This window comes from Camelus bactrianus, chromosome 16, assembly GCF_048773025.1.
Source record: "Camelus bactrianus isolate YW-2024 breed Bactrian camel chromosome 16, ASM4877302v1, whole genome shotgun sequence".
Taxonomy (NCBI): domain Eukaryota; kingdom Metazoa; phylum Chordata; class Mammalia; order Artiodactyla; family Camelidae; genus Camelus; species Camelus bactrianus.
Genome location: NC_133554.1, coordinates 34431933 through 34457085, shown reverse-complemented (window position 1 = coordinate 34457085; position 25153 = coordinate 34431933). Strand labels below are relative to the sequence as shown.

Below are 25153 nucleotides of genomic sequence, written 5' to 3'. Positions count from 1 at the left end.
CGCAGAGACTCCCGCACTGGCAAGGGGCAGAGGGAGGAATGGGGTACAGACCAGGAGATGAAAGGCAGAGCGGGCAGTGGGCTTTATTGCTGATAATGGCTGCGTAGGGAGCAGGGCACCAGGGAAGAAGGGAAGATGGATAAGACAGTGAACCCTGCGAGGGGCCGCAGCCCAAGGGAGCCCCAGGCCCCTAGCCCACAGCATCCGGGACAGATGCGCAGTAGCGCGGGCCAGGTACCGGGGCGGGGTAGGGTAGAGTCTGTGAGGGCCGGGATGCGGAGAAGAGGTAGCGGGACACTGGGGCGCGGCTCCCCGCACGCCCTCCCTTCCCTTCTCCCCCCTCCCGGAGGTGGCCAGGCGGGCGGGCGCGGTTCCGGGGATGGGCGGGCTGGGCGGGGAGGAGGCGGGGCCGCCGCACTGGCTTCTCCCAACCCCTCCCGCCCGCAGCCAGAGGGAGCCGAGCTTCGGCCAACTCTGGGGGGCGGGCGCTGGAGCGCAGCGCAGCGCAGCACTATCCATCCGCGGAGCGGACTGAACTGGAAGCCGAGCGCTGCCGCGGGAGGCGGGCGATGGGGGCAGGTGCCGCCGGCTGCGCCATGGACGGGCCGCGCCTGCTTTTGCTGCTGCTCCTGGGGGTGAGTGCTAGCTGAAGGGGAGACCGCTCCCTTTCCTAGGACTGGAACCCCGATGAGTTCAGGTTTCCCGGGGGGAGAACAGATAAGAGCTTTGGGGTCCCAGATACAGGGGGTGGATGGCGGGAGAGGTGCTCCGTTGCCAGTATTCACAGAGGAGCGTCTAAGGTTCTCAGAGCGAAGAGGCGACCCTGAAATCCAGGGTAAAGATGCAGATAAGAGGAGCGCAGGGATGCGGGCCCTAGGGTACCGCGGAGGGTGTGTGTGGAGGAGCTGGGAGGGGTCTCTCAGGAGGGGTCTTGGGGTTCTCGGATGCCTGGGTTCTTCGGAAGAGGGCGCTTGAGTGCTGGGATCTCGAGGCGACTTTCCCCTTGAGCATCTTGATCTCTGGAGGGTCGTGGGACCGAACCCAGGCTAGAAAAGGAGAAGGAATCGGACGGGAACTAGAGATGCGAGGGGCAAGCGTGGCTTGTTCAGGGAACCGGAGACCAGGAGATGGAACAATGAAGGAGGAGACTGGAGGGACTTGAGGTAGAGAGGACCGGGCATGGGACAATGAGGACCAGCCAGACAATGGGGGGGAGGAGCGTGGGAGGGAGAGGTTCTTGGAGAGGGGCTCTCTTGAAGGGAGAAGTGGGTTAGGGAAGGCAGAAAAGGCGAGGGTGATAGAGAGATAAAAGTAAAATGAAAGAGGATGGAGAGGGGAGAGCGACCCTAAAGTGGTCGGCACCCCACCTGCTTGCTGAGGGACAGTGGGACCAGAAGAGAGCAGAGGCACAGACGCTTCCCGGGCTTGTCGCGCGCTTTTTGTCGCGGCCTCGGAGGGTCGGGGAATTGCGGCTTGGGGTCCGAGGCTGGGGAGGGAGTGCCCACTTCGCTGAGGCGAACCCGCTCCCCAGGTTCTCCTACGACCGGCGGGCTCCTACACATTTATTCTTGCGGTCTGAAGAAGAGCCGCGGACCGAATGGGACGGAGCGGGCGTCGTCGGACGGGTTCTGGCCGCCGCCACTTCTCGGGGTGCAGAGGGGCGGGACGCGCGAGGCAGGGAAGGTCCCGGCAGTGCACAGCCCGTGGTCGCGCAGACAAAGGCGGCCCGCAGGGGGCGCTGCGGCTCGAGGGCTGAGCCTCCGCAGATGTGGGCGCAACACCGGCCGCGCGCTGCCCCGCCACCCTGACCCCGCATTAAGTTAAACGACCTGAGCGCCCAGCCTGCGGTTCTCTCCGTTTCCGCGCCCAGGCGGGTGGGAATTCCGTCGGCGGCCCGCTCAGCTTTCAGTGAAAGACTCTGGGCACCCAGTGAAACGGAGGCGCTCGGACGCCACGGATTCTGTCTAGGCAAAGGACTGCAGGTCCTCGTAAGCATTGATGTCTGGCCGGTAGTTATGACAAGATATTAAAGAGATGTGACCTGGTGTCTGGCCATGAACAGAGTGCCTGGAAGGTTTGGCAGTGGAGGTGTCCTCACTCTCCCTGTCATCGTCATCTCTCATCTGAGCATCTGAGCGTCCTCAAATCCCCGTTTTACAGACAAGGAGACTGAGGCTCTGAGAGTTTAAACCAATTTGTCAGGATCCCACAACCAAGTTGAGCCTAGCTAGACTTAATCCAAGTTAGACAGTCCTTCACCTGATTCCCAGCTCTGTACTCCCCGTACCTCTTAAGGGGCAGCCCGGCGTCCCAGCTCAGAATAAGAGCTGCGTGTCTCGGCAGCGGGTGGCTGAACACCATCCCTAGAGTCGGGCGGGCGGAAACTGGGGACTGGGATGGGCAGAAACCACCCTCCGGGTTCTGGCCCCATCCCCGAAGCTCAGCCCCGCTTCCCTGGGCTGTCAGTACCTGTGGCTTCGTCCGGGGATTTGAGAATGACTGCGGGCACGTTTGCTGACTAACGCCGCGGGTTAGAGTGCTTCTCCGCCGGGAAGGTGGGGGGCGGGGAGGCGGGACTGGGGCGGCCAGTAGTGCGGATCCCGGAGGGGCGAGGGCGTGTGCTCCGGATCTGGGCTAGAGAGAGTGTCCCCCCCTCCACGAGAGAAAAGGCGAGGAAGGAGGGGAGCTGGGCGTGGAGGGCCTGGGGCTGAGAACGGTGGACCCCACGCAGAATCTGCCGCCTGCAGCCCCCGCGGTTCTGGCCTCCGCCTCGCCGCGGGGCTGCCGTCTAAGGGCTGACTGTGCGCACCGCGGCAGTCCGAGTCTCTTCCTGGGCCGCGGCGAGAGAGTGCTGAAACCAGAGCGCGTCCCGGCGGGTCGGCTGGCGGGCCACGCCGGTAATGGAGGCACTTTGTCATTCAGACGTCTGTAACCGGAGCCGCCGGGCTGGCTAATGCGCCTAATAGGGATGCAGCGAGGGTAGCAAATGCGAGGACGGGAGCGGTCGGGTGGGGGAGGCGACTCTGGGAGGGAAAGGGGTCCCCATCCCGCTGTACCAGCTTGGTCCCGTTCACGCGCCTAGATTCTTCCCTGGGGGTGCAGGGTGGGGAGGCGGGAATAATAAAATGGGTTGAATGCCTACTATGTGCCACGAACTGCCTTGGGTAATTTCTCGTGTTACTTAATCCTTTTAAAGTCCCAGCAATCTAGTTATTCCCATTTGACTGTTGAGGGAGCTGAACCTCCCGGAGCTACAGGCACGAAGCCAGGCTCCCTCAGTTAGAATGTGGTGGCGCCCTTGTTGGAAGCCAGGATGCTTGGCTTGGAGTTTACTCTTTCCTCCTTATGCCAGGCACACTCCCCACACTCCCCGTCCAAACTTCTAGATCACAGAAGGTCACTTGGCCCTGAACCACCACTAGACCTGGAAATTACACCTGTCCCGTGCCCTTGGCACCACAAATTTGTAACTGAGCCCCTTCCCCACCCCACCGCCTACTCAGAGCCCGGCCCCATTTCAAAGTCTTCCTACAGCACCCTTCTCAGTAATTAGCTCTTGTCTCAGATTCCAAACTCCACCCCTATCTAAAGGGGTGGAGGGCATGAGCCAGTGCCCCAGGGTTTGCGTGGATCTCAAAAGACCCTTCACATATTTGAAAACTCTCCAACCCATGATGGTGGCCAGTGACTCCTTTCAACTAAGGAACCCCTGGCTGAAGCTGTTGTGAATTGTTAGGACTCATCACACTGAAGACTTCATATAGTTTCAAATTCTTTCAACTATGTTGGTGTGTCTTCTATTTTGCCCAATTAAAAAAATTAAATTCTTAAAAGTCAATTCACCTAAAGGTGTTTCTACCTTAGTTTCTTGAAAACTTGGAAATGGGAAAAAAAGATTTGCAAACATTCTCAAAAGTGGAATGAAATCATCCCATCAAACATGGAATGAGCAAGTGTAATAAATGTAAATTTCAGGCAAATGTGTCCATCACTTTGGTAAATTGATCATTTTGGAGCAATTAGCCTGAATCCTAGTCATTCCTCTCTGCTTCTCAAGATTGCCCCACTTTGGACCAATAGAGGGTGTGGCCAGAGCGGTGCATCAGGCCACTTAGCAGAATGACCTCTGTGGGCCTCAGTTTCCACATCTGCCAAAGAGGGGATGAAGGCCACCTCTCAAGTCTTTCCTCTTCAGTTTCTGGAGCAGCTGTTTGGGGTGATAATTCCTCTCCCTCATGGGACTGGAACCCCCCGCAGAAGTTAGGGACCATGTCTCATTGGAAACTCTTAGTTCAATGCTCAGTAAATAGTTGCTAAATTAGTTAAAATTTAGGGAGAGCAGTTCCCCATCCTGCTTTGGTCCCCATACCCTCTTTAGACTCTTCTTGTGGGTAGGTTTTTTTTCATTTCTATCCTCCCCCCTACTCTGAGATGGCTTCCGCTCTTTGGGGATGGCTAAACTCTCCTCCCATTACCACTCCCCCCTCTCTGCCAGACAAGATACTTATTTGATAACTAACACTTATTGAACTCCTACTATGCACCAGACAGATCTGCAGGAATTACTTCATTGAACTTTCACAGCAACCCTGGACAGTAGATATCACCAACCCAATGTTCTAGGTGGGAAAACTGAGGCTTAGAGAGACTGAGAATTTATCCAAAGTAGCATACTATTAAGTAGCAGATCTGGAATGTTTTGAAATAGAAAACAAAACAAGCACAGGAAACACATGGTTACTAATTATGTGGCCTCAACTCCAAATGCAAGACTTAGGAGAAGAGAGGACCACAGGCAGCAACTGAGAGAGCAGGCTCTGAGAAGAGGGGCTTGCACGAGAATGTGCGAGAATGCTGCTCCATCCACCACTGTCACAGACAGACCCCCTCAGCTATCTGGAGCCCAGTTCCAAGTAACTGGAGCACAGCCAAAAGCCACAAAGGATGCAAGAAAGAACTTGGAGAACAGAAAAGAGGAATCCCAAAGTAAATAAACACCCTATTCATTTATTCAATGCTCACAGCGCCCCTCTGAAGCAGGTACTGTCATGATTACCTAATAATGAAGAAACTGAGGCAGAGAGCAATTTAAAACTTGCCCCAGGTCACTCAGCTCTAAGCATGAGCCAGGATTCAGAGTGATGAAGGCAACTGAGGAGGAAGGCAGTATAGCTCACACTTCTGCTCTGAGAGCTGGCTCCCAGCTGGTTCTGGTGCTGCTGACACTCCCTTGATACATCTCTCTACCAGGGCTAGTTACACAGTTTCTAAAGATTCCATTAGGCCTAATAAATTAGAATGGGGGAGGTGCTGCTCAGGTGAGGCTGGCAGCAGCAAGAATTGACAACTGATCTCTTGACAGGAAGGGAAGAGAGAAAAATTCTAAGAAAAACTGACAGGAGAACTCAGACAAACGTGTGGTCACTTGGGATAAAGAACACAGGGTTTCGCTTCATTGCAGCCCAGAAAAATCACTGGTGTAAATATTGAGCCCCTGAGTCATGGGGGAAATTGTGAAGGTATGTTCCAGAGACAGGGAGGTACAAGAAGGTGCATGGTTAAAGTGAAAAACACTAGGTGAGCCGAGCTATGAATCCTTGACTTTTGGGAAACTCAGCTATGCAGAAAATCAATCCCTGGGGTTCTAGTTAATTGAGGCCACATCGTATTTTCATGTTCTTAAATTTCATAAATATACACATTGGGTTCCTAATATGCACTAGGTACCAGCCATGGCAGCACTGAGGCAACCACAGTCCCTGCCCTCAGGGAGCTGACAGTCTAGTGGGGAACTCTGTAGAGTGTCAGCCCAGATAAGGATAGTGAAACAAGAGGACATGTGACAGGGCAGCTCTGCCTGAGCTGGGAGGGTGGGGGCAACAGGACCACTTACCTGATGAATTGACATTTAAGCAGAACCCTAAAGGATGAAAAGAAATCTGAACAGACCCTTCTGGAATCTTGCTCGCCTGCTGGGGGAAAGCCTGCATCTGGGACTATCCCCCCAATGCCAAGCTTCTGGTCTGCAGGTGTTCCCAGCACTGTGTTCCTGCCACCTGGAAGGAGACTGGTGGCAACATCCAAGGATCCCCGCCTATGCTACCTGCAGCCTCCTCACCAGTCTAGGAGGACCATAGGCTGCCTCCTACAATTATCCAACCTGTCCATCCTCCTGCCTCCATCAAACCCTAATGAGACCTCAGGATATTTTAAAGGACTGTAGGGAAAGAAGCATTTTTGGCCATGGTCTTGTCTTGCCAATGTGGAAGCAGAGGAATGCCCCAAATGACCTTTACAGCTTCCCTCTAGTCCCGTGACCCAAGAACCCCTACTTCCTGAGCATCAAATGGGAGCTGCATGGTCTGGAGCCAGGGAAACAGGCTTTGGAGTTTTATTAGACATTAAGTTTTTTTTTTTTTTTTTTTAAGGAGCAGAAATATAAAGCAAGCTGCCAGCAGCCCCTCCCTCTAGGGAATCTGGTGCTAAATCATTCCATCCATGAGCAAAGATGCCTTGGCGGCAGGAATCTGACTCCCCTTTCTCCTGCTTCCAGTGCTGTTCCCACTGGCTGCATGGGGGGCAGGGAGAGGGGAGGGCTGGTGGCTGGAAATCAAACCCTGGTGGAGCAGGGCTGCTGGGTGGTGAGAACAGCCACTTTCTCATCATTGATAACAGGCATCCTTCTCTCCCCGCTTGATGCCAGACTCTGGATGATTGGCTGGTCTTTTGCTTTGACCCTGAGCTGTCTCCATCTCTATCTATTCAGAGAGATGAAGACTCAGAGAGGGAAAGCAAAGTGGGTCAGAACTCCTAGGGTAGGGCCAGGATTTGAACCCAAGGCCCCAAGCTTCTGTATTCTGTTCTTGGGGACAGACACCTCCCATTTGAAGCTTAATATGTGGAATGGTAGAATTAAGGACCAGGAGCAGAGCCCGGCTAGCCTTTCTTAGAAAAAGATTCTCCTCTGAGTAGATGCATCCCATGCAGGTGTGCAGCTTAGCAAGTGGCATTTGGACTAGATTTCAGCCCCCTTGGCTGGGAGCCCTGTGCAAGCTGCAACCTGCCCACGGGTTCCTGATGACAGTCCAAAGGCCCTCTGCTGGGCCTCAGGTCGCCTTCCCCACATGGTGTAGAGTTGCTATAACCCCAAGATGACCTCTGCAGAAAGCCAGCATTCGAGGCTCTGGCCTCACACCCCTAGCAGCCTGCAGGGGCGCACTGTCCCCCAACTGCCTTTTTTCCTCACCAGTTTTCATGTGCCAAATGCCTCCCTGGTGAGCTCATCCTGGCCCAGATGGTTCCAATAGAAGGCTTTAGGAAGGAGTGTTTGCTCTCTGGAATCCACCCCCCTCCTCTTTCTCTTGCCAGTCTGATCTTCTGGTCTTCCCCAACCCAGGTGTCCCTTGGAGGTGCCAAAGAGTCATGCCCCACGGACCTGTACACCCACAGCGGCGAGTGCTGCAAAGCCTGCAACCTGGGCGAGGGCGTGGCCCAGCCTTGTGGAGCCAACCAGACCGTGTGTGAGCCCTGCCTGGACAGTGAGTATAGGGTGTCCAGTGGAGGGGAGGGGAACTGAATGGAAGGGAGGTTAAGGGGGCTGGAAGGCATGCCCAGTAGAGGCCTTACAAGTGCTCTGCATCCTGGCAGGGTCTCCTGCCCCCCACTGCATGGGCACCAGAAGTGGGTCTTACCCAGTATAGGAGGCAGAGAGGGATGAGGGAAGTTTGCAGAGGGAGGAGGGGGAATCTGATGGGGGATCCCCAGGGGGTGCCCTTTCCCAGCCCCCAAGCATAGAGGCCCGGTAGAAGAGTGTGGCCAGGTGGGAGGAGTCGCTGATGCTGAGACCAGCTAAAAATATCATCTGCACTGCAAAATCAATGGCTGCCACTTACCCTCAGTGTGTTTGGGGGGAGGGGAAGAGGATCAAATCCTAGCTGCCCTGGAGACTGACCTTGGGGGATCCTGGGAGGGTGTGGCTTCCCCTCCCCGCAGGCCAACTGTTCTCCAGCTCTGACCAAGGAAACAGAGCTTTCCCAGGCAGTGGGGATGGGAGTGGGAGCGCGACGACAATGAGGATGTTCTTACTTGGGGGTTATGCAGGGGATGGTGCGCTGTGGCCAATCCTACCTGGGATTTCCTTGAGGAGGGGAGACAGCCCCATCTTCCAGGGCTGCTGGATGAGGGAGGCAGAAAGATGGTGGGTCTGGGGTCTGCAATTCTGTATGCTTGACTCAGGAGTCTCTGCTGGATGCCCCTGGCCTCAGTTGCCTTCAGGCTGTGGGCTCAGTGTCCTTTTCCCAACTCTGCCTGGAAACCTTTCCTCACGGTTGATAGTCAGATCCTGCCTAGAAAGTAGACCTGGCACTCAATGCCCACCTGGAGGGCCAGTGGGAATTATACTCAGATTATTCTTTAATCAGGCTGAAAACAAGGGTATAGGAACCCTGAACCCACCCACCAGCCTGTCTTCCCATTGGATGCATGCGTGCACACAGCATATTTATCCTTCAGGCAGCCCCAACTTCTTGGTGTCTCAAACACACTGTTTTCCTATCTCTGTGCTTGTGGATCTTGTAACTCCATTCCCCAGTAGATGGATGCCTAGAGCCAGGTGGGGCTGTAAGGTACATCCTGTAATGCCTTAGTTACCTTGTCATCTGACCACCTCCCCTGGCCCTGGCCTAACAGGGTGTCCATCCCAGGGCAGGGTTAGCCAACAATCAGCTACCCTGGAACTTTCCACATTTGCCTCTATCATTTCCTAAACTGCTGCTCAGAGCCTCTTCTCCCTGGACCCTGTCCCAGGATGGGACCCCACTCCCTTCTGTCAAAACAAGGGGTGGGATAGAAGAGCCTGAGAGAGGGCATCTCCTGGGAAAGGGACGGGAGACAGGAGCAGAGACCTGCTCAGAATCCTCCCTCCCATTTCCTCCCTCTGCTCCCCTCCCTCCCCACCACCCCATTCCCCCTCACACCCCCTACACCCCAGCTGTGTTAATAGGCTGCCTTTACAAGTCAACTTTATGGGATGGAGACCCCAGCGGACTTTCCCTCTATCCTCAAAACATTTCCACAAGGAAACCCATTAAGCTCCTGCCTTCATTCTCTGCCAAAAAAGACCACATTTTTTTCACCCCGTAAAACCTTCTCCCAGGAGTTTTCTGCTAGTTTTCTGTATTTTCCCATGGTCAGGGCCCTCCCCTTCCCCTTCTGTGTGACTAGACCCATCCCCTGCCACATGCCAACCAGACTGGAACCTCTTGCATAAACTGGGCCTCCTGCCTTGGCTGTCTGTGTTTGGAAGTCCTTTCTGTTGTCTGACTATATCCCTGCTACTGAATTTCTTTGAATTTATCATTGCCTACCCCAGGGAGCCCACCCTTTACAGGATCCCTGCTGTGTGTCAAGGACTTCATGGTGGAATTTCACTTATTCCTCACCGCAACCCTGTAAGTGGAAATATTAGTCCCTGTTTTACGGAGAAAGAAAAAAAAAAAAAAACTCAGAGAAGTCAAGTAAAACACCCAGGGTCACACAGCTAATAAAGTGATGGAAGCAGGTTTAGACTCCAGACCTGCCTGATCTGCTTGGGAAGAGAAACACAGAGCTCTGCCAGAACTGATTTGAAACTGAAGTCTCCCTCCAGGCCCATCTCTGTCTTTTCTTCCCCTGCCCTCCACTCCCTAGTCGCTGCCCCCTTCACTTCTCTGCTTTTTCCTTCTTTGCTCCTCTAGCCCTACCCCCACCCCCAAGATAATGACCCTCCATCTCGTGCTCCATCTCATCTCTTGAAGCCTTTAGAAGAAGGTTAAGATAGGACCCCAGGGCAAGCCTTGAATTCCCTCCAATGGGATCCTAATCTCTCTACCTCTGCTTCCATAGTCTGAGCAATCCTCCTCCTGTTCTCAGGTTCTAAATCCCTCTTCCTGCCCTTGGAGCAAGGATACATTCTTTTGGATTCAGTTTGGCATAGAGTTCTCCACCCTGGGCTGGAAGGGGTGAGGAAGATCTGGCCCTGAGCCTTCACCTCTTTGCACAAGGAGAGGCTCCTGGCATCCCATAGCATCCCATAGCATCCATCCCCTTATTCTGGGAGTCACATCCCTTAATTGAGAGCATGAGTCAAGAGAGCTTGGAAATTTTTCCTTTGTGCCATTTGAAAGGGCAGTGGACTAGATACACAAGTCCTTCTTCCCTTCTAGCTGCAGTCCCTCCTGCTGTACCTGAACTTTCTTGCCAGGTGTCTCACACCTGCCCTCAAGAGCCAAACCCTTCAGCAGCGTTGGGTAGCGCCATGGGTGGGAGATTCTGTTGTCTAACCCTAGCCACGCCCATGCAGGCCACACCTGCACCCCCAAGTGTGTGGAGAGGAATGGAAGGGCAGCTTCCAAGGCGGGAGTTCCCTGGTGAAGGCTGGCCATGGCTGAGCTGGTTCACAGCTCAACTCTGGCCTGCGCGGAGGGCTGGGTGGGAACCACGTTCAGCCCATGATTATTCCTTAATCATGCTGGGAACGCTCTAAGAGAATTTACCAAGAAATTTACCTGGTTACTCCGTGAAACCTCCCGGCCAGAGCTTCCTCCTTCCTAGTCGGCTGCCATGAGCTTTCACACATCCGCGATCAGGGACCCAAAGAAGAGGGTGGGAGTCAATGAAGGGGCGGGGCGGAATAAGGGGGTCAGCTCCCTGGCCCAGGATGGAGAGGGAGGGTCTCCAGCCCCGGCGTCCCAAGTGCCCCAAGAGTAGGCGACTAACCTCGGGGCTCTCCGGTCCATCTGCCCTCAGGCGTGACCTTTTCGGACGTGGTGAGCGCTACCGAGCCGTGTAAGCCGTGCACCGAGTGCGTGGGGCTGCAGAGCATGTCGGCGCCGTGCGTGGAGGCCGACGATGCCGTGTGCCGCTGCGCCTACGGCTACTACCAGGACGAGACGACCGGCCGCTGCGAGGCGTGCCGCGTGTGCGAGGCGGGCTCGGGGCTCGTGTTCTCCTGCCAGGACAAGCAGAACACGGTGTGCGAGGAGTGCCCCGACGGCACCTACTCCGACGAGGCCAACCACGTGGACCCGTGCCTGCCCTGCACGGTGTGCGAGGACACCGAGCGCCAGCTGCGCGAGTGCACGCGCTGGGCCGACGCCGAGTGCGAGGGTGAGCGCGCCTGGGGGGCGGCTCAGAGGTCGGGAAAGGCAGGGCCGGGTCATGCCTGCGGAGTAGCCCTGAGGCCTTTGGCCAGCAGGCACCCTCCCGATCCTTCCCACCAAAGGACCCCATTCACTACTTTCCTCTTAAGGCCAAGTGTTTGGAAAGCCATCCTCATCCTCCCAGGCCGCGGCTATGACATTCTCACTCATTTTCCAGGGCTTTATTAATCTGTGGCTGCTGGCTGGGGTTTGGATGCGTGGCAGATGAGCAGCCCCGAGGTGTCCAGAGCACAAATAAGACATACTTGATCCTTGAGGCAGACTCTCAGAATTGGAGAAGGGGCTTGAGGACCCTTAGGAGTTGGGACTCTTTGGCTCTGAGACCCATAGTGACTCATGGCTCTGGGACCTGGGATGGAGTCTGCCCTGTCACTTACTAGTTGAATAATGTCAAGGAAGGAGGTCACTTCCGGCTCTGGATCTCAGTTTCCTCACCGTCATGCAGTTCTCAGGGTTGCAGTGGGTTAGGCAAGGGGGCTGGCTCACTCTGACTTGTGGGGAAGGGATCAGCTACAGTTGAGTCAAGGATGAAGTCAGGCCCAGGGGACACTAAGGAGGCCATGGGGACAGGAGCTTGGGGACCGAGAAAGAAAGGGAGCAGCAGGCCTGGGACTCGGAAGCCTGGGGGTGAGGCAGGGGGCACATGGAGGGCCTTCAGGTCCTGGGCTGCATAAGCCAGGTGGAGCAGTTTCTGGGATGAGAGGAGGAAGCACTATGGATGCCAGGGCAGAATGGTTTGGGTCTCTGGTTGGTGACATCCATCTCGGGAGAGGGACTGACAGTGCCTTTACTATGTCCATCGTCCTATGGCTAGACACCCATTTAGCTGTTTTCCCCTTGGGACCTAGCACCTCAGGGTGCCTTCTTCAGGGAGCCTGAGTTTGACGGGACAGAGACAGCCTTTGCCCCAGTCTGAGGAGGGAGGCATGGTCCCAGCACTTAGTTCCCAGGAGATGCCCCATTCTGGTGGAGGCAACACAGCGTCTGCCTTCAGTCAGCCCCAGTCCAATGGGAAAGATAGATCCCCTGCCATAGGGAGCCTCCAGTCTGACGCGTCTCCTATACACCCATGCCTTCCTTCCACATCCAGTGATCTCTGGCACAGGGAGCTCAGGGCAGAGAAGGCTGTTAAGCTGGGCTGAGGCCAGGTATGCATGTAAAGCTTCCTGCATTGGGGTGTGGGGTCAGGGAGGGAGGAGGAGTGGGGCACAGAACACGGTGGTTCCAGTGGTGATTGCCCTGGGCAGGGAGACAGTCAAGTAGCGTCAGGCGCAGAGCAGAGCAGGGAGGGAGTTTCAGCAGCCTGCGGCAGGCAGGCGGGCAGCACAGTTCCGGCGGCAAGTCCGTACCAGCTGGTGGGGGAACTCAGTCAGGGGCGCAGTTAGAGCGAAGGAAGGTGGTGGCTGCGGGAGGGCTGGACTCTGCCTTTTGGGGCACTCACAGATTCCTTCCAGTTACCACTCCACTTTCTGAGCCACCTTGAAAGGGTGTGTTTATCCCTGCCCCTCTTCCCCTCTCCACTCTAGCCTCTGAAGGGGTAAATGTCAGCTCCAGGGCAGAGGGAACATTTCTGGAAATGGAATTTGATTCCTGGTTTGGTTGCCCTCTCCCCTCCAGAGCATTGTACTTTCTTGCATATGCATTTCAAGTGTTAACATGGTGACTTACTCACCCTGGGGGTGGAACCCATCCCCCCACCGCCAAATGAAATTTGGGTTTAGGGCGAGTACCCTCTTTCCACCCCAAGTCTGACAGCTACCATTCCGGAAACGGCTGTCAGGACCTGCCGAGGGCTTAGTGGGTTGGAATGCTAGTGGACACGGCCACATCTGGATCTCATCCCGCCCCCATCAGGGGGGATTGGAGAGATGAGGGGGAGGCACCTTGGAAGGCACTGTCTTCAGCCTGGTCTGTCCTACCTGCCTCTCTCAGCTCTTCCCCACTTCTCTCTGTGATGCTTGATTCACTGACATGTCCCCCCATTCCTCGTACCTTCAGCCTCTGGGTTTGGGTGAATTAAACAGAGCTGTACCCTCAGCCTCGGAGCTCAGGCTACCCCTCTGGCTGGCCCTGTCCCTAAGTGAGCAAGAGAAGACCCTCCCCGGTCCACGCCTTGTCTGGGGCTGCCAGAAGGGAGGGCTGTGTCTCCTCCACTTCCTGCCCCACCTCTTCCAACCCCTCCCTCTCAGAACTGAGATGGGGGAGGGTGGGATAGGGGCAGCAGACGGCAGCCCCCTCCTCAGTGCCAGCCAGATGGATTCCAGATTCACATCTGGGGAACTTACTCCTCAGAAGGTGCTGAAAATGGGGACCTTTGAAGCAACTTCACCCTGAGCCAAGGAGGCCTAGGAGACCTGTGGGCAGGTTTGGCTCCAACTTGGGTGGGCAAGCTGGGGGCTGGGTGGGGCAGAGCTGGGGAGCAAAGTGCCCACCGTTCACCCCATTGGCGTGTCCTGTCTGCTTTCCCTCCCTGCCCCAGACGTGGGAAGCGAGGACAGATAATGTAGGCAACTTTGCCTAGACAGGTACCCCCAGGCTGTCCAGAGCCCACAACTTTGAGTGCTGCCCCTGACTGGGTGGCAGAATGGAAAATCTCAGCCACTCATGCCAGGGGGTGCTGGATCCCCTGCCAGGGAGGCTGGCAATGCCCAGCTGGCATGAGAGAACCTAGGTGGGTGGCAAGGCAGTCTCCCTCCCCTGAGGCAGCGCCGGCACCCGCTCTGTGGGCCCTCTCTCCAGCAGCAGTCCTCTTCCTTCTCATGCTGGGTTTGGGCTGTCTGACACTGTCCTCTCTGGGTAGCAAGATGAGATGTTGTGGGGACCACATAGGGCAGGAAATAGAGGCTAGCCTTTCTGTAAGGACTGGCTAGAGGGAGGCAAGCCACCCTGGCTGAGCCTAGAGCTAGGACATTAGAGAACGGAAAGGAGGCTTAGTGCCAGCTTTTGGGGAGGTGCTGCGGGGGAAGTTATCTCTCTGCCAGACCTAATTACCCTCATCCTTCCTTAGGACAGGGGTGACGGGGGCCGCCGGGGCAACCTGGGGCCAGAGAGATTACACTTCCCCAGGCTGACTCCAGCTGGAGGCTTCTTGGGGGCCCACTCTCTTCTTTGTGTGTTTACCTCCATGCCGGGCTTCTGGGTACCCGGTGTAGGCAGAGTAGAATTCTAGGACTGCAACTGCCACCCAAGATGGAAAGGAGCTTAAAGAACATCTCTTTTAATATCCCCATTCTATAGATGGGGAAATTGAGGTCCTGAGAGCTGAAGGGACTGGTCCAGAGTCACATAGCAAGTCAGTGACAGAGCTGAAGGGGACCCAGGTCTCCTGATTCTTAGGCCTTTGCTTCTCCACTATCATGACATCATATGCACAATCCCAGCGCTCACCCCTGTGTGTAGCAACTGGGCGTGAAAGCCCCTGGGGTGGGGCGGGGGCTGGGGAAGAAGCCCTGGGGGTCAGAATACAGGGGAGGGGCTCGGGGGGGACAGGGTCCTCACTCCTGTAGCCCTTTCTCCCAGAGATCCCTGGCCGTTGGATCACACGGGCCACACCCCCGGAGGGCTCATTCAGCACAGACCCCAGCACCCAAGAGCCTGAGGTACCTCCAGACCAAGAGCTTGTAACCAGCACGGTGTCCGATGTGGTGACTACAGTGATGGGCAGCTCCCAGCCTGTGGTGACCCGAGGTACCACCGACAACCTCATCCCGGTCTATTGCTCCATCCTGGCTGCTGTGGTTGTGGGCCTCGTGGCCTACATCGCCTTCAAGAGGTGAGAGGGGGGAAGGGAGACAGGGAGCCAGAGCTTTGCCCTCAAGGAGGGCTTTGCTGTGACCATGAGCTGAAAAGGCACACACTCCTCCAAACCAAGCTCATCCTCACTTACCATCAGCTTCCCCTCTCCAGGGTGTGGCAGGTCAGCAGGAGGTAGGGAAGGGGTGCCAGCACCCCATCCTGGTGCCAGCACCTCTCTACTCCCATGCTGCTCCCTCCCTGACTCCCCAGCCCCCAAATGCACACGGAGCTGTCTTTACCAGCTGCCTGTGTACTTGTTCCCTGAACCCCATTTATTCACAGTCACCTGTGGGAGTACATGCATCTCTTCCTTCCTGTGTCACATGTGGGATGTTATGGCACCCAGATCCAGAAGTCCAGGATGTGGAGAACTCCTGGAAAGTGTTTTAAATGTTTAAGTGCATTTTCCATTCTTTAAAAAAAAAATCATCAAAGTAATAACATGCTTGTTTGGGAAAATGCAAACAAGACCAATGTCCTGTAAAGCAAAAAGTACTAAAGTCCTCTTTTATCTTCCCAAATCCTACCCCTCGCCTCATTGGAATCTGTTTGGAACGGATCCCTTCCAGCCATTTTCTGTGCATTTATAAACACATGTGTTAAAACTTTTTGTAGTTATTCGTACACACGCAGGTTGGGTTGTTTTGTTTTTTTTAAGAGCATCAGTGGGATCACACTATGCATATTCTCCAAATCACTTTTTCACTTAATCTCCCTTGGGAAAGCTTTCCTCAGAACATATAGCTTATATGATCATTTGTAACCGCTCATTCAATAATATGGATGGATCATAATTTATTTAACCAGTCTGCTATTGATGGACCTTTGGTTTGTTTTCAATTTTTTCTTATTGCTTATAATAGCAGAGGAAATCCTTGGACATATCCCTGCACACATGTGGGAGTACTTTAGCAGGGTAGGTTGGGAAAAGTGGAATTCCTGGGAAGTCATTTATTTTTGCATCATTCATCCTCCAGACATTTATTGAACACTTGCCAGGTACACCAAGCCCCGGGTGCCACTCTGCCCACCCGGCACTTCCGGTGGGGGCTGGGGGCAGGTGTGGAGAGGAAGAAGAGCCTCAGGAATTGTGCAGGAAGTGGGGGGGGGTCACAGTTGGGGACCTACCACGCCCCTGGCCCCCACATGCCAGATAACAGAGGAGCCGCGTGGCCGGTGCAGCCCCTCAGCCCCTGAGACGGGGTCTGTCCTCTGGCTCCAGGTGGAACAGCTGCAAGCAGAACAAGCAAGGAGCCAACAGCCGGCCTGTGAACCAGACGCCCCCACCCGAGGGAGAAAAACTCCACAGCGACAGCGGCATCTCCGTGGACAGCCAGAGCCTGCATGACCAGCAGCCCCACACGCAGACGGCTGCAGGCCAGGGTGAGCAGTGAGGCTGGGCAGGGGGCCCGAGGTAGGGAGGACTGTGGTGGGTGGTGAGGGGGTGGCTGGCCGCCGGCGCCTCTGTGTAGAAGGATGGGAGAAGCAGGGTGAGCAAATGGGTAAGGAGAGTTCTTTCTAGTGGGATGGCGGGGAAATGGAAGCTCTGACAAATTGGAGCATCTAGACTCATCAAGCTAATTGTCCCCCTAGGGCTAATTACTCCCCAAAGTGGCTGCAATTAGCCTCCTGCCCAGGACTTCTGGGGAACAAGCAGTTAATTACGTACCCTAATTAGTGGCCCATAGCCCAGCTCCAGGACCCTTGCTGTAGCTGAGTCTGGAACCAGAAGTCCTGTGTCCTCAGCCTTGATTAATTGCTGGTGTTGGTGGTGGGGGTGGTGGGGTGGTGGATGGGCGGTGGGTTAGGTGGCGGGGATGGTGCTGGAGCCACGGGTAAGGAAAGGACATGAGTCAGCATCCCCCGGTGCCTCCACCAGCCCTGCCCCCCATCCAGGACCTCACCTCGGGCATTCCTCTGCTTCTAGACCCTCAGGGCTTCCCCAGATTGGGAAGAGAAATGCCTCGGCCCTTTTTGGGTCTAACTCCGGGCCCCCATGCCCGCTGTGGGGGAAAGGGGGTCCAATGGGTAGCACCTGACCCCTCCTGGGTTCTTGGCAGCCCTCAAGGGTGATGGAGGACTCTACAGCAGCCTGCCACTGGCCAAGCGGGAGGAGGTGGAGAAGCTGCTCAATGGCTCTGCGGGGGACACCTGGCGGCACCTGGCGGGCGAGCTGGGCTACCAGCCTGAACACATAGACTCCTTCACCCGTGAGGCCTGCCCGGTCCGCGCCCTGCTGGCTAGCTGGGCCACCCAGGACAGCGCCACGCTTGACACCCTCCTGGCTGCCTTGCGCCGTATCCAGCGAGCTGACATTGTGGAGAGCCTGTGCAGCGAGTCCACGGCCACATCCCCGGTGTGAGCCAGCCCGGGAGCCCCTGCCCTGCCCCCACATTCCAATGACTGATGCTCCAGCCACCCCCACGGGCTGGCGGCAGAGCTATGCTCTTCTGGGCAGGGCCTCGGAGCCCGGGCATCCGGACCACAGCCCCGTCGCTGCTCCTGTGTGGCCCCATTGCTTCTGATCACGCTCCCTCTCCAGCGCCAGAAGTGCCCCTGCTGCCTCTCCCACCCTGCCCTGACCCATCACCATCCCAGGCGTCCTGCTCCCTTCCCCCCACACTTCGAAGGGGGCCAGCCCCTCCCACCTTAGCAGGTTATCATATCTGGGGGTCTGACACCAGGGATGGTGTTGGGGGCATGACAAGGCCCCAGAGACTCAGAGGGAGAGACTGGGGAACCAGAGCCATGGACTCTACACTGTGAACTTGGAGAACAGGGGAGCATCATTGTGGCCTGAATCTCCCTCAGCCCCTCTCTCCCCTCCCCTGTGGCCTGAGATGCAGAGGATCAGGGGTTTGTCAGAGCTAGCAGGAGGTTTTGAAATGTAGTTCACACCCCTTGCTTTTTGTACAGGTCAGTGAGGCCCAGAGAGAGGCAATGACTTGCCCAAAGCCACCCAGCAATCAGGGAGCCAAATGTGGGCTGGCCTCCCCTCTCTGAATGAGGGGCCTAGGCTTCAGCTTTGTTTGAGGGCTAGGAGAAGGGGGCCAGGTGACCCTCTGGGAAGTGTCTCGAAGCCAAACCCAGTCTCCCCTTCACCATCTCCAGGCCTATCCAGCCCCTGTGGAGAGGGAGTGATTCACGCAAGGTCTGGTCCATTGATCCCTCAAGACCCAGGCAGGTTTGGGGTTTGTGGAAAGGGGTGCCACTTCCCTCTGTCCCCTTAGGCAGGTCAGGGTGGCATCCATGATGTGGCCCAGTCCGTAGGTACCCTCCATCCTAGCACAGTCCCAGAGCCAACCCAGGCTGCATCTTCCCCAAGAGTCAGCCCTAGGGGTCAGGGACTAACTAACTCCCCCACCTGCAACACACGGATTCTCTCTCACACACACACACACACACACACGATGAGAAATTTTGCTTTTCTCCAAGAGTTCTTTCTCTTGGGCTAGGACCGGATCCTGCCCGGGGCCGCTGCCAGAGAAGCATCGAAGGGAATTGAACTCTGCTAGCAGTCCTCCCTCGCCCCCGGGTTTGGCGGGCCAAGGACGGCTGAGGCTTGAGCTGGCGCCTGTCTTCCAAGGGCCTGTTTGTGGAGGAATGCTCCCCCTCCACCCCTTCCCTTCGAGCAGGGGCTGGGCCGGCCCGGAGGCCGCACTGAGGAAAAGTAGACCAGCGTGGGAACGCAGCAAGAAGGAGCTGAGTTAGACCCCATAGAGGGTCTCTCTCAAGTTTAGAGGACCCTCCGAAAGACTGTTTTTCCCCTAGCTTGGTGCCAGAAAGGGGCCATGAGGTCCCTCCTGGCCTGTTGTGTTTTGCTTGATATTGGAATGAGTGTGCCCCACCCCCTCTATTTAGCATGAACGAGCCCTGAGCAGGGTGTGCACGGATAGCCACCCCCTCCCCAGCCCAGGGTCCTCCCAGCCCTGCGTAAGGGACTGGGAACATTGTACGTAGATGGCATTTCTTTGACCTGGATCTGTGATGGGAGGAGGAAACTCACCTGCTGGCCCCTCACCTGTGCACCTGGGGAGTGGGACAGAGTCTGAGGTATTTATTTTCCTTCCCAGCAGCTGGGGAGAGGGTTGGGGGTTGCAAGTATGTTTTAGCATGTGTTTGGTTCTGGGGCCCCTCCTGTCTCCCTTTGGGCTGAGATGGAACCCTTTTGCCCCCCACCTCAGCTGGGGGCTGTGAGCTCCAGACTCCATGTCACCTTCCCTGTCACCTGCCCCTTGCATCCTGTGTAATCATTTCTTGGGCCCTCCTGAAACCTACACATAAAACATAAACAATGAGCATTAAATAGCAAAGAAAGAAAAATAGCGCAAAGAGATTTTCTGGAAATACACATGGTTTGAGTCGGTGGGGGGTTGTTGTGTATGTGCAGGGACCTGGGTATAATTTCCAACGCAGTGAGTTCCTGTCTTATTTCCCCCCTCATAATGGGGGAAGTTTCACAGAAATCCAGCAAATTCACATGTGTCACCATGGAGTTAATTGAAGTGGGAGAGGGAAGGAATGGGGGCCCTTGCCCCCAGATCTTGGAGAGGGAAAGTGAAAATAGCCATGCAGGAAGCTGGCCAGCTGTGAACTTGACCAGATGTCAGAAGTGAAACTGACCACAGGAGAGCCAGAGGCTTGCTAGGAGGGCCAGGTCACAACCCCACAGCTCCCAGCCACCCACATGGCCTGGGAGACATTCCCCCCTCCCCACATGCACACACACAAGGTCTGGCTCCAGATGGCCTGGCAGGAGCCTGGCTGGCCCTGCTTGGAGCTGGGCAGGCCCCTCCCTTGTGGCTCTCCCAGGCAGGTCCCAACCCCGGTTCCTGCCTTGCTTTGAGCCCTGCCTGGTCCAGGAGCTGCAGGGTTCCAGGCCCCGGGCCTGTGCAGGGCTCCCAAGCTGGTCGGGCAGAGCTGCTCAGCTTCTGCTGGTCTCTTGGCCAGGGCTTCTGGTGGGGCTGGCTTGTGGTTGCTAGGGAATGCCACGGAAGGCTTGCTTTCCCAGAAAGAACAGCAAACAAGACTTCCTGATCTTGGGATCCTGGGAGGGGCCACCCGGGCCACAGCCAAGAGTTAGGAGTGAGATGGAGGGAGGCTGTCTTCTATCTCCCACCCCCAGACTGTGAGGGTTGTGAGGAAGGTGGGGGGCAGGAAGAGGGCCAGTGATTCCGAGTAGGTGTGAGAAGTGATCCTGGTACTTGGGTACCCCCAGTGTGATGGAGGAGACAGTCTGTCTTGAGGGAGCCTCCCATCTAACAGTCCCAGTCTTGAGGATACCTCTAATTTGATGAGGGAGGCACAATTCCTTTCCTAGAAGAGCCCCCATTCTGATGGGTGAAGTGCCTCTAATTGGGTGGGAGAGCCGGATGCTGTCTGGGAATAAGGAGACACAACCCCCCACCGTCTGCCTTGAGGGGGAGACAGCAGACAGCCCCTGTGTGGTGTGTGTGGCCATGCTGAGTGGGGGGGAGGGGGGTCCCAGCCCAGACCCACCCCTACCAGGGGTTAGGGAAGGTTTGCCAGGAAAGAGACACTGAAGCTGAAGTCAGCAAGTGGAGTCAGCAAGCTGGGGGAGGAGAGAGTTCCTGGCAGAGGAATCAGCTCAGCAAAGGCCCTGAAGAGAGAGAACAGAGCACATGGGGCCTGGGGAGGCTCCGGGGCCTGGGGAGGCTCCTGCGCCTGGAGCTGAGAGAGTGAGCGGGAGGTCAGTGGGGCCAGATGGGGAAGGGCTTGCAGAGAGACACGCTGGAGCATCTGGACTGCATCTCAGAACACTGGGGAGCCACCGAGGGGGTTTAAGCAGGGGGTGCCGTAGACAGATTTCCATCTCAGGAAGGCCCAGCTCTGGCTGCAGTGTGGAGGGTGAGGGTAGGGCAGGAGAGGTAGGCCAGGAGGTGGGCGTCACTGGTGGTCCAAAGTAAAGGAGGGGCCATAGAGATGGTGAGAAGACAGCATGGAGAAAGCTCCTAGCACGCAGGATTGAGTAGGGGGCCTAGAGGTGACTGACACTGGCCTAGGGCTCTGGGGGTAGCAAGGCAGAGAGCCTTACAAACATTGTACAGAGATTCGCACCGCACACCACCACATTGTGAAGAAGCCCCCTCTGCCCTCCTTCAGCCTAATCGCCATCCCTCCTCTAATTTCCCTGCAAGGGCAAACATGCTTCATGGGCTTCCCATCTTTCACGTGGCCTTGGAGGCTGTGTGAGGCCCTGCCAACTCCTCCAGACTCACTGCCTGCTTCCAGCTGTCCTCTTCCTCACTCTCTGTGCTTCCCCCAGCCAGCCTCCTCACAATTCTTCAAGCTTCAATGTTCCTTCTAGCCACAGGGCCTTTGCACATTCTGTCCCTGCTATAAAACTCCCCTTCTTTCTCAAGTTACCTCCCAGTTCAGTGCTTCTTTGGGGAAGCCCTCGCTGTACTCTGGACACCAGTCAGGTTTCTTGATTCCAGGTTCAGAGAACATCAAGTTCAACTCCTTCTCTTTAGACCACTTATCTCTCTTAGCAATTAAGCACCCGTCTGAGTGATTATTTGATTACTGTAAACTCCAGGAAACCAGAGACAGGGTCTGGTTTCGCTCACCGTCTAATCCTCAGCCCTTTGCCTGGCACGTAGCTAGCTCTCAATAAAAAGTTGTTGAATAAATGAATGAATGTGCTTGAAAGCAGCACTGCCCGATAGAAATATAATATGAGTGACATATGTGATTTTCAAGTTTTTAGTAGCCATATTACAAAAGTAAAAAGAAATAGGTGAGATGAGCATAATCATATATTTTATTTAGCCCTCTAAATCCAGCATATCTTTTCAAAGTATAATCAATATTTCTAAATTATTATTATTTTTTTCTACTAAGTTTTCAAAATCCAGCACATCCCAGTCTGGATCAGCCCCATTTTCAGTGCTCAATAGCTGCATTTGGCTAGCAGTTGCCACGTCTGGCCACTACCTCTAGAGTCATACCTGCCAGGGCCGACACTCATTCTGAGCCCTGGTTCAGAGGGCAGAGAGATGCTCCCTTGTTTCTTCCTGTGTCATCAGTCTCCTGGGGCTTGAGATCTCTAGCTCTCCACCCCCAAGGCCTCTCTCCTCTCCCCTCAGGCCAGGGAGCTTCTCTTTGTCTCTTTCATTGCCTAAGTTAGAGGATGAGACCTTTCATCTTTGTCTGCCCATCAGGGCCCCGTCTCTTCCCCCAGTGCCTCCCTCGCCTCTTTCATCTGGTACAACGAAGCTAAAATGAGACTTGGAACAATAGGAAAGGCCACTTCATCCCTGGGGAGGGGTGTGATGGGGGCCACTGAGCCTGTAACCCACAGCTTCAGGGGAAGAAGGGACTGAGCCCAAGCTGGGGTCAGAAGGCACTTCCCACGGTGCTCTGGGCTGTGGGTTTTGCTGACCAGATGCCTGGGGAAGGCAGCTCCTCTGATAATACAAAGCAGATTTCCCCCAGCTTTGTGGCAGCTGGTAGGCAGGAGGCCAGGGGATAAGATTGAGCCCCCAGGCATCTGGATTCAGAAGAGCTGAGGCCAGGGGGAGCTCCTTCAGCTTCCAGCTCCCTGTCTTCCCCAATACCCTTGCCCTCATGCTGATCCCTCCCACCTACACCAGGCTCCCCTGGGCCCCACCTGGGCTCCAGATCACTCTCCAGCTCCGAGACCCCCAGTTCTCAACACACATCCTTGGGGATCTTTGATGCAACACCCTCATTGAGATGGGCACCCAGATTCGCTCTCCAGGCAGACCCTGAGTGGCCCTATTCTCCACACCCCAATTCTACCTATTCCAGCCCTCCAATCGTCTCAGAGGTGAGGTCAGGATCATTTCCCTAAGGCTCTAAGTGGAATAACACCAAAGAGTGTTCCAACACTCACCCCTCCATCACTCCCAGGGCACTCAGTCCTGCCCTCTTCCTACAGCATCCAAACACTTCCCAATCCCTTTGCTCCCTTCCCGCAACCCCTGCTCCAGCTGTTTCCAGCAACATTCCCAAAGGGCTCCTGGGAAGGGTGGGATTGGGTCTCCTCCCCGGGTGGGGACTGTTCCCTTTGGAAAAGTCTGGGAATGCACAAATACCCTTCCCATTTTCTAATGACTTATTAAATCTAGGGGGTCCCTCTGTGTCATCTAGGAGCCTGATGCCCTCCTAAGATGCCCTCAGCACTGTCTGGCTTGGGCCTGGGCTCAGCGTCCACATTCCAGAGGCCCACCCCATCCCGGGGCCCAAGGCTTTAGTCAACAATCCAGATGGTTCTCATTCTACTCCTACGCACCTTGGGATGCCAGCGATCCGCATTGGATGTGTGGGCCAGCAGCACGGCAGGCCTCCATTTGTCGACCTTGATGCCGCAGGCGATCATGCTGTGACCTCCTGGAAGATCACGCCGAGAGCCCAGAAGCCAGCCACCTGGGAGCTCCCCTTTCCTCACCTTGTGTACCAGTTCAGATTTTTCATGTTGTAAGAGGGAGAAAACCCAGCCCAGAGTGGTTTACAGGAAGTTACTGTCCGTCAGAAGTGAAAGGTCCAGGGGTTGGGCTGGCTCTAGGCACAGCTTGATTCAGAGACTCAAGCAAAATCCCGGCACCCAGTTTCTCCCCCTCCGTCTCTCGCCTCCATTCCCTCACATAGACTCTTCCCTTGTAGTGATATGTTGGCTGCATGGCTTCAGGTTCAAGCCTGTGGAAGAGAGACTCAGTCTCCATCCTGCAAAAGTCTCCAGGTGTCCTTGGTCCTGATTGGCCCATTTGGCAAATGGTGATCGCTGATTAGGTCACATGCTCCATCCACTTGGCAAGGTTGTTGCCCCGCCAGAAACTTTGGGACTGAGCAGGGGAAACTGAGGTACAGTCACCAAAAGGGGACCCTCCAAAAAACAAATGTAAGTCCCCATCCTAGATCAACACTTGGGCTCGTTCCTCCTCACCAGGCAACCTGAGCGGGACTCCACCCCCAGACCAAGTTTGTCTTTCTAGTAAGAATCCCCATGAAACAGCAGGGACATCATGGTACTATGGCATCCTGCAGCCACTGGGTTCCAAAGACCGAGCAAGTTCTCAAAGCTGCAGGAACCCGGGGAGGGTCCTGGAGGGGAGGCCTTAATTTGAGCCTTAAAGGATGGACAGGATTTGGATTTTGATGATGGAATACAGGTGGGGAGAATACTTCCGGCGGAGGAAACAGCTGGAGCCAAAGCACAAGAATGCGGAGTGGGGAGAAGCTGACTTTAACCTTCAGAGATAATAGCAGGAACAAGGTGAAAATCGAGGCAGGTCTAGCAGGGACTTGAATGCTAGGCTGAGGAATTTGGATCAAACAGAGAACTACAGAGGTTGTCTGAGCAGGAGTGTTCTGGAAGGAGTGGCAGGAAGACCAACTGGGAGGTTGATGCTTCAGGCACGGGAACTAGCAGTGGGGAAGAAAAGAGGGAAGCAATTCAGGAAATATTAGGGAGTACCTGACTCCCACGCTCTAGCTTTGGCAGCTGAGGGGACTATGGTGCTGTTCACAGTGACGGAGCCCAGGAGGAGGAGCAGGCTTTCATGGAAGATCCAGATTTCCATGTTGAAATAGAAACAGAGTCATAGATACAGAGAACAAGCAGGTGGTTGCCAGAGGCGAAGGAGTGAGGGGAGGAAAGAAACAGGTAATGGAGATGAAGAGTTACAAACTTCCAGTTACAAAATAAGTAAGTCACAAGTATGAAATGTACAAGATGGGGAATATACTCAATAATAAAGTAATATCTTTGTTGGGTGACAGATGGTAACAAGACTTACCCTGGCACTAATTTTGCAATGTATAGAAATACCAAATCGTTATGTTGTGCACCAGAAACTAACATAGTGTTGTAGGTCAATTAAACTTCAAACAAACTCATAGAAAAGGAGACATACAACATGATAAATATAATTAACATGGCTGTGCGTTATATATGAAAGTTGTTGAGAGTAAATCCTAAGAGTTCTCATCACAAGGAAAAAAATTGTTTTTCTATTTCTTAAATTTTGTAACTATATGAGATGAAGGATGTTCACTAAACTTATTGTGGTAAACATTTCATGATGTATGTCAATCAAATCATTATGCTATACACCTTAAACTTCTACAGTGTTATATGTCAATTACATCTCAATAAAGTTAGGGTTAAAAAAAGG

The 25153-nt window shown here is 55.0% G+C and overlaps 1 protein-coding gene across 1 annotated transcript; it reads left to right on the top strand.

The window, feature by feature from the left end:
- Window positions 1–431: 431 nt before the first annotated feature.
- Window positions 432–25153, top strand: NGFR (nerve growth factor receptor). The gene is made up of 6 exons (XM_010949295.3): window positions 432–635; window positions 7397–7538; window positions 10786–11145; window positions 14718–14970; window positions 16216–16376; window positions 17054–25153. Exons 1-6 carry the CDS (start codon window positions 570–572, stop codon window positions 17353–17355), a joined length of 1284 nt encoding a protein of 427 aa, XP_010947597.1. The 5' UTR covers window positions 432–569; the 3' UTR covers window positions 17356–25153.

Bases quoted from the DNA above. Each gene is read 5' to 3' on its own strand.
- NGFR (XM_010949295.3), top strand. From the start codon at position 570: ATGGGGGCAGGTGCCGCCGGCTGCGCCATGGACGGGCCGCGCCTGCTT. The intron at 7,539-10,785 runs GTGAGTATAGGG...ATCTGCCCTCAG, and splicing joins GTGTGAGCCCTGCCTGGACA to GCGTGACCTTTTCGGACGTG. The intron at 14,971-16,215 runs GTGAGAGGGGGG...CTCTGGCTCCAG, and splicing joins GCCTACATCGCCTTCAAGAG to GTGGAACAGCTGCAAGCAGA.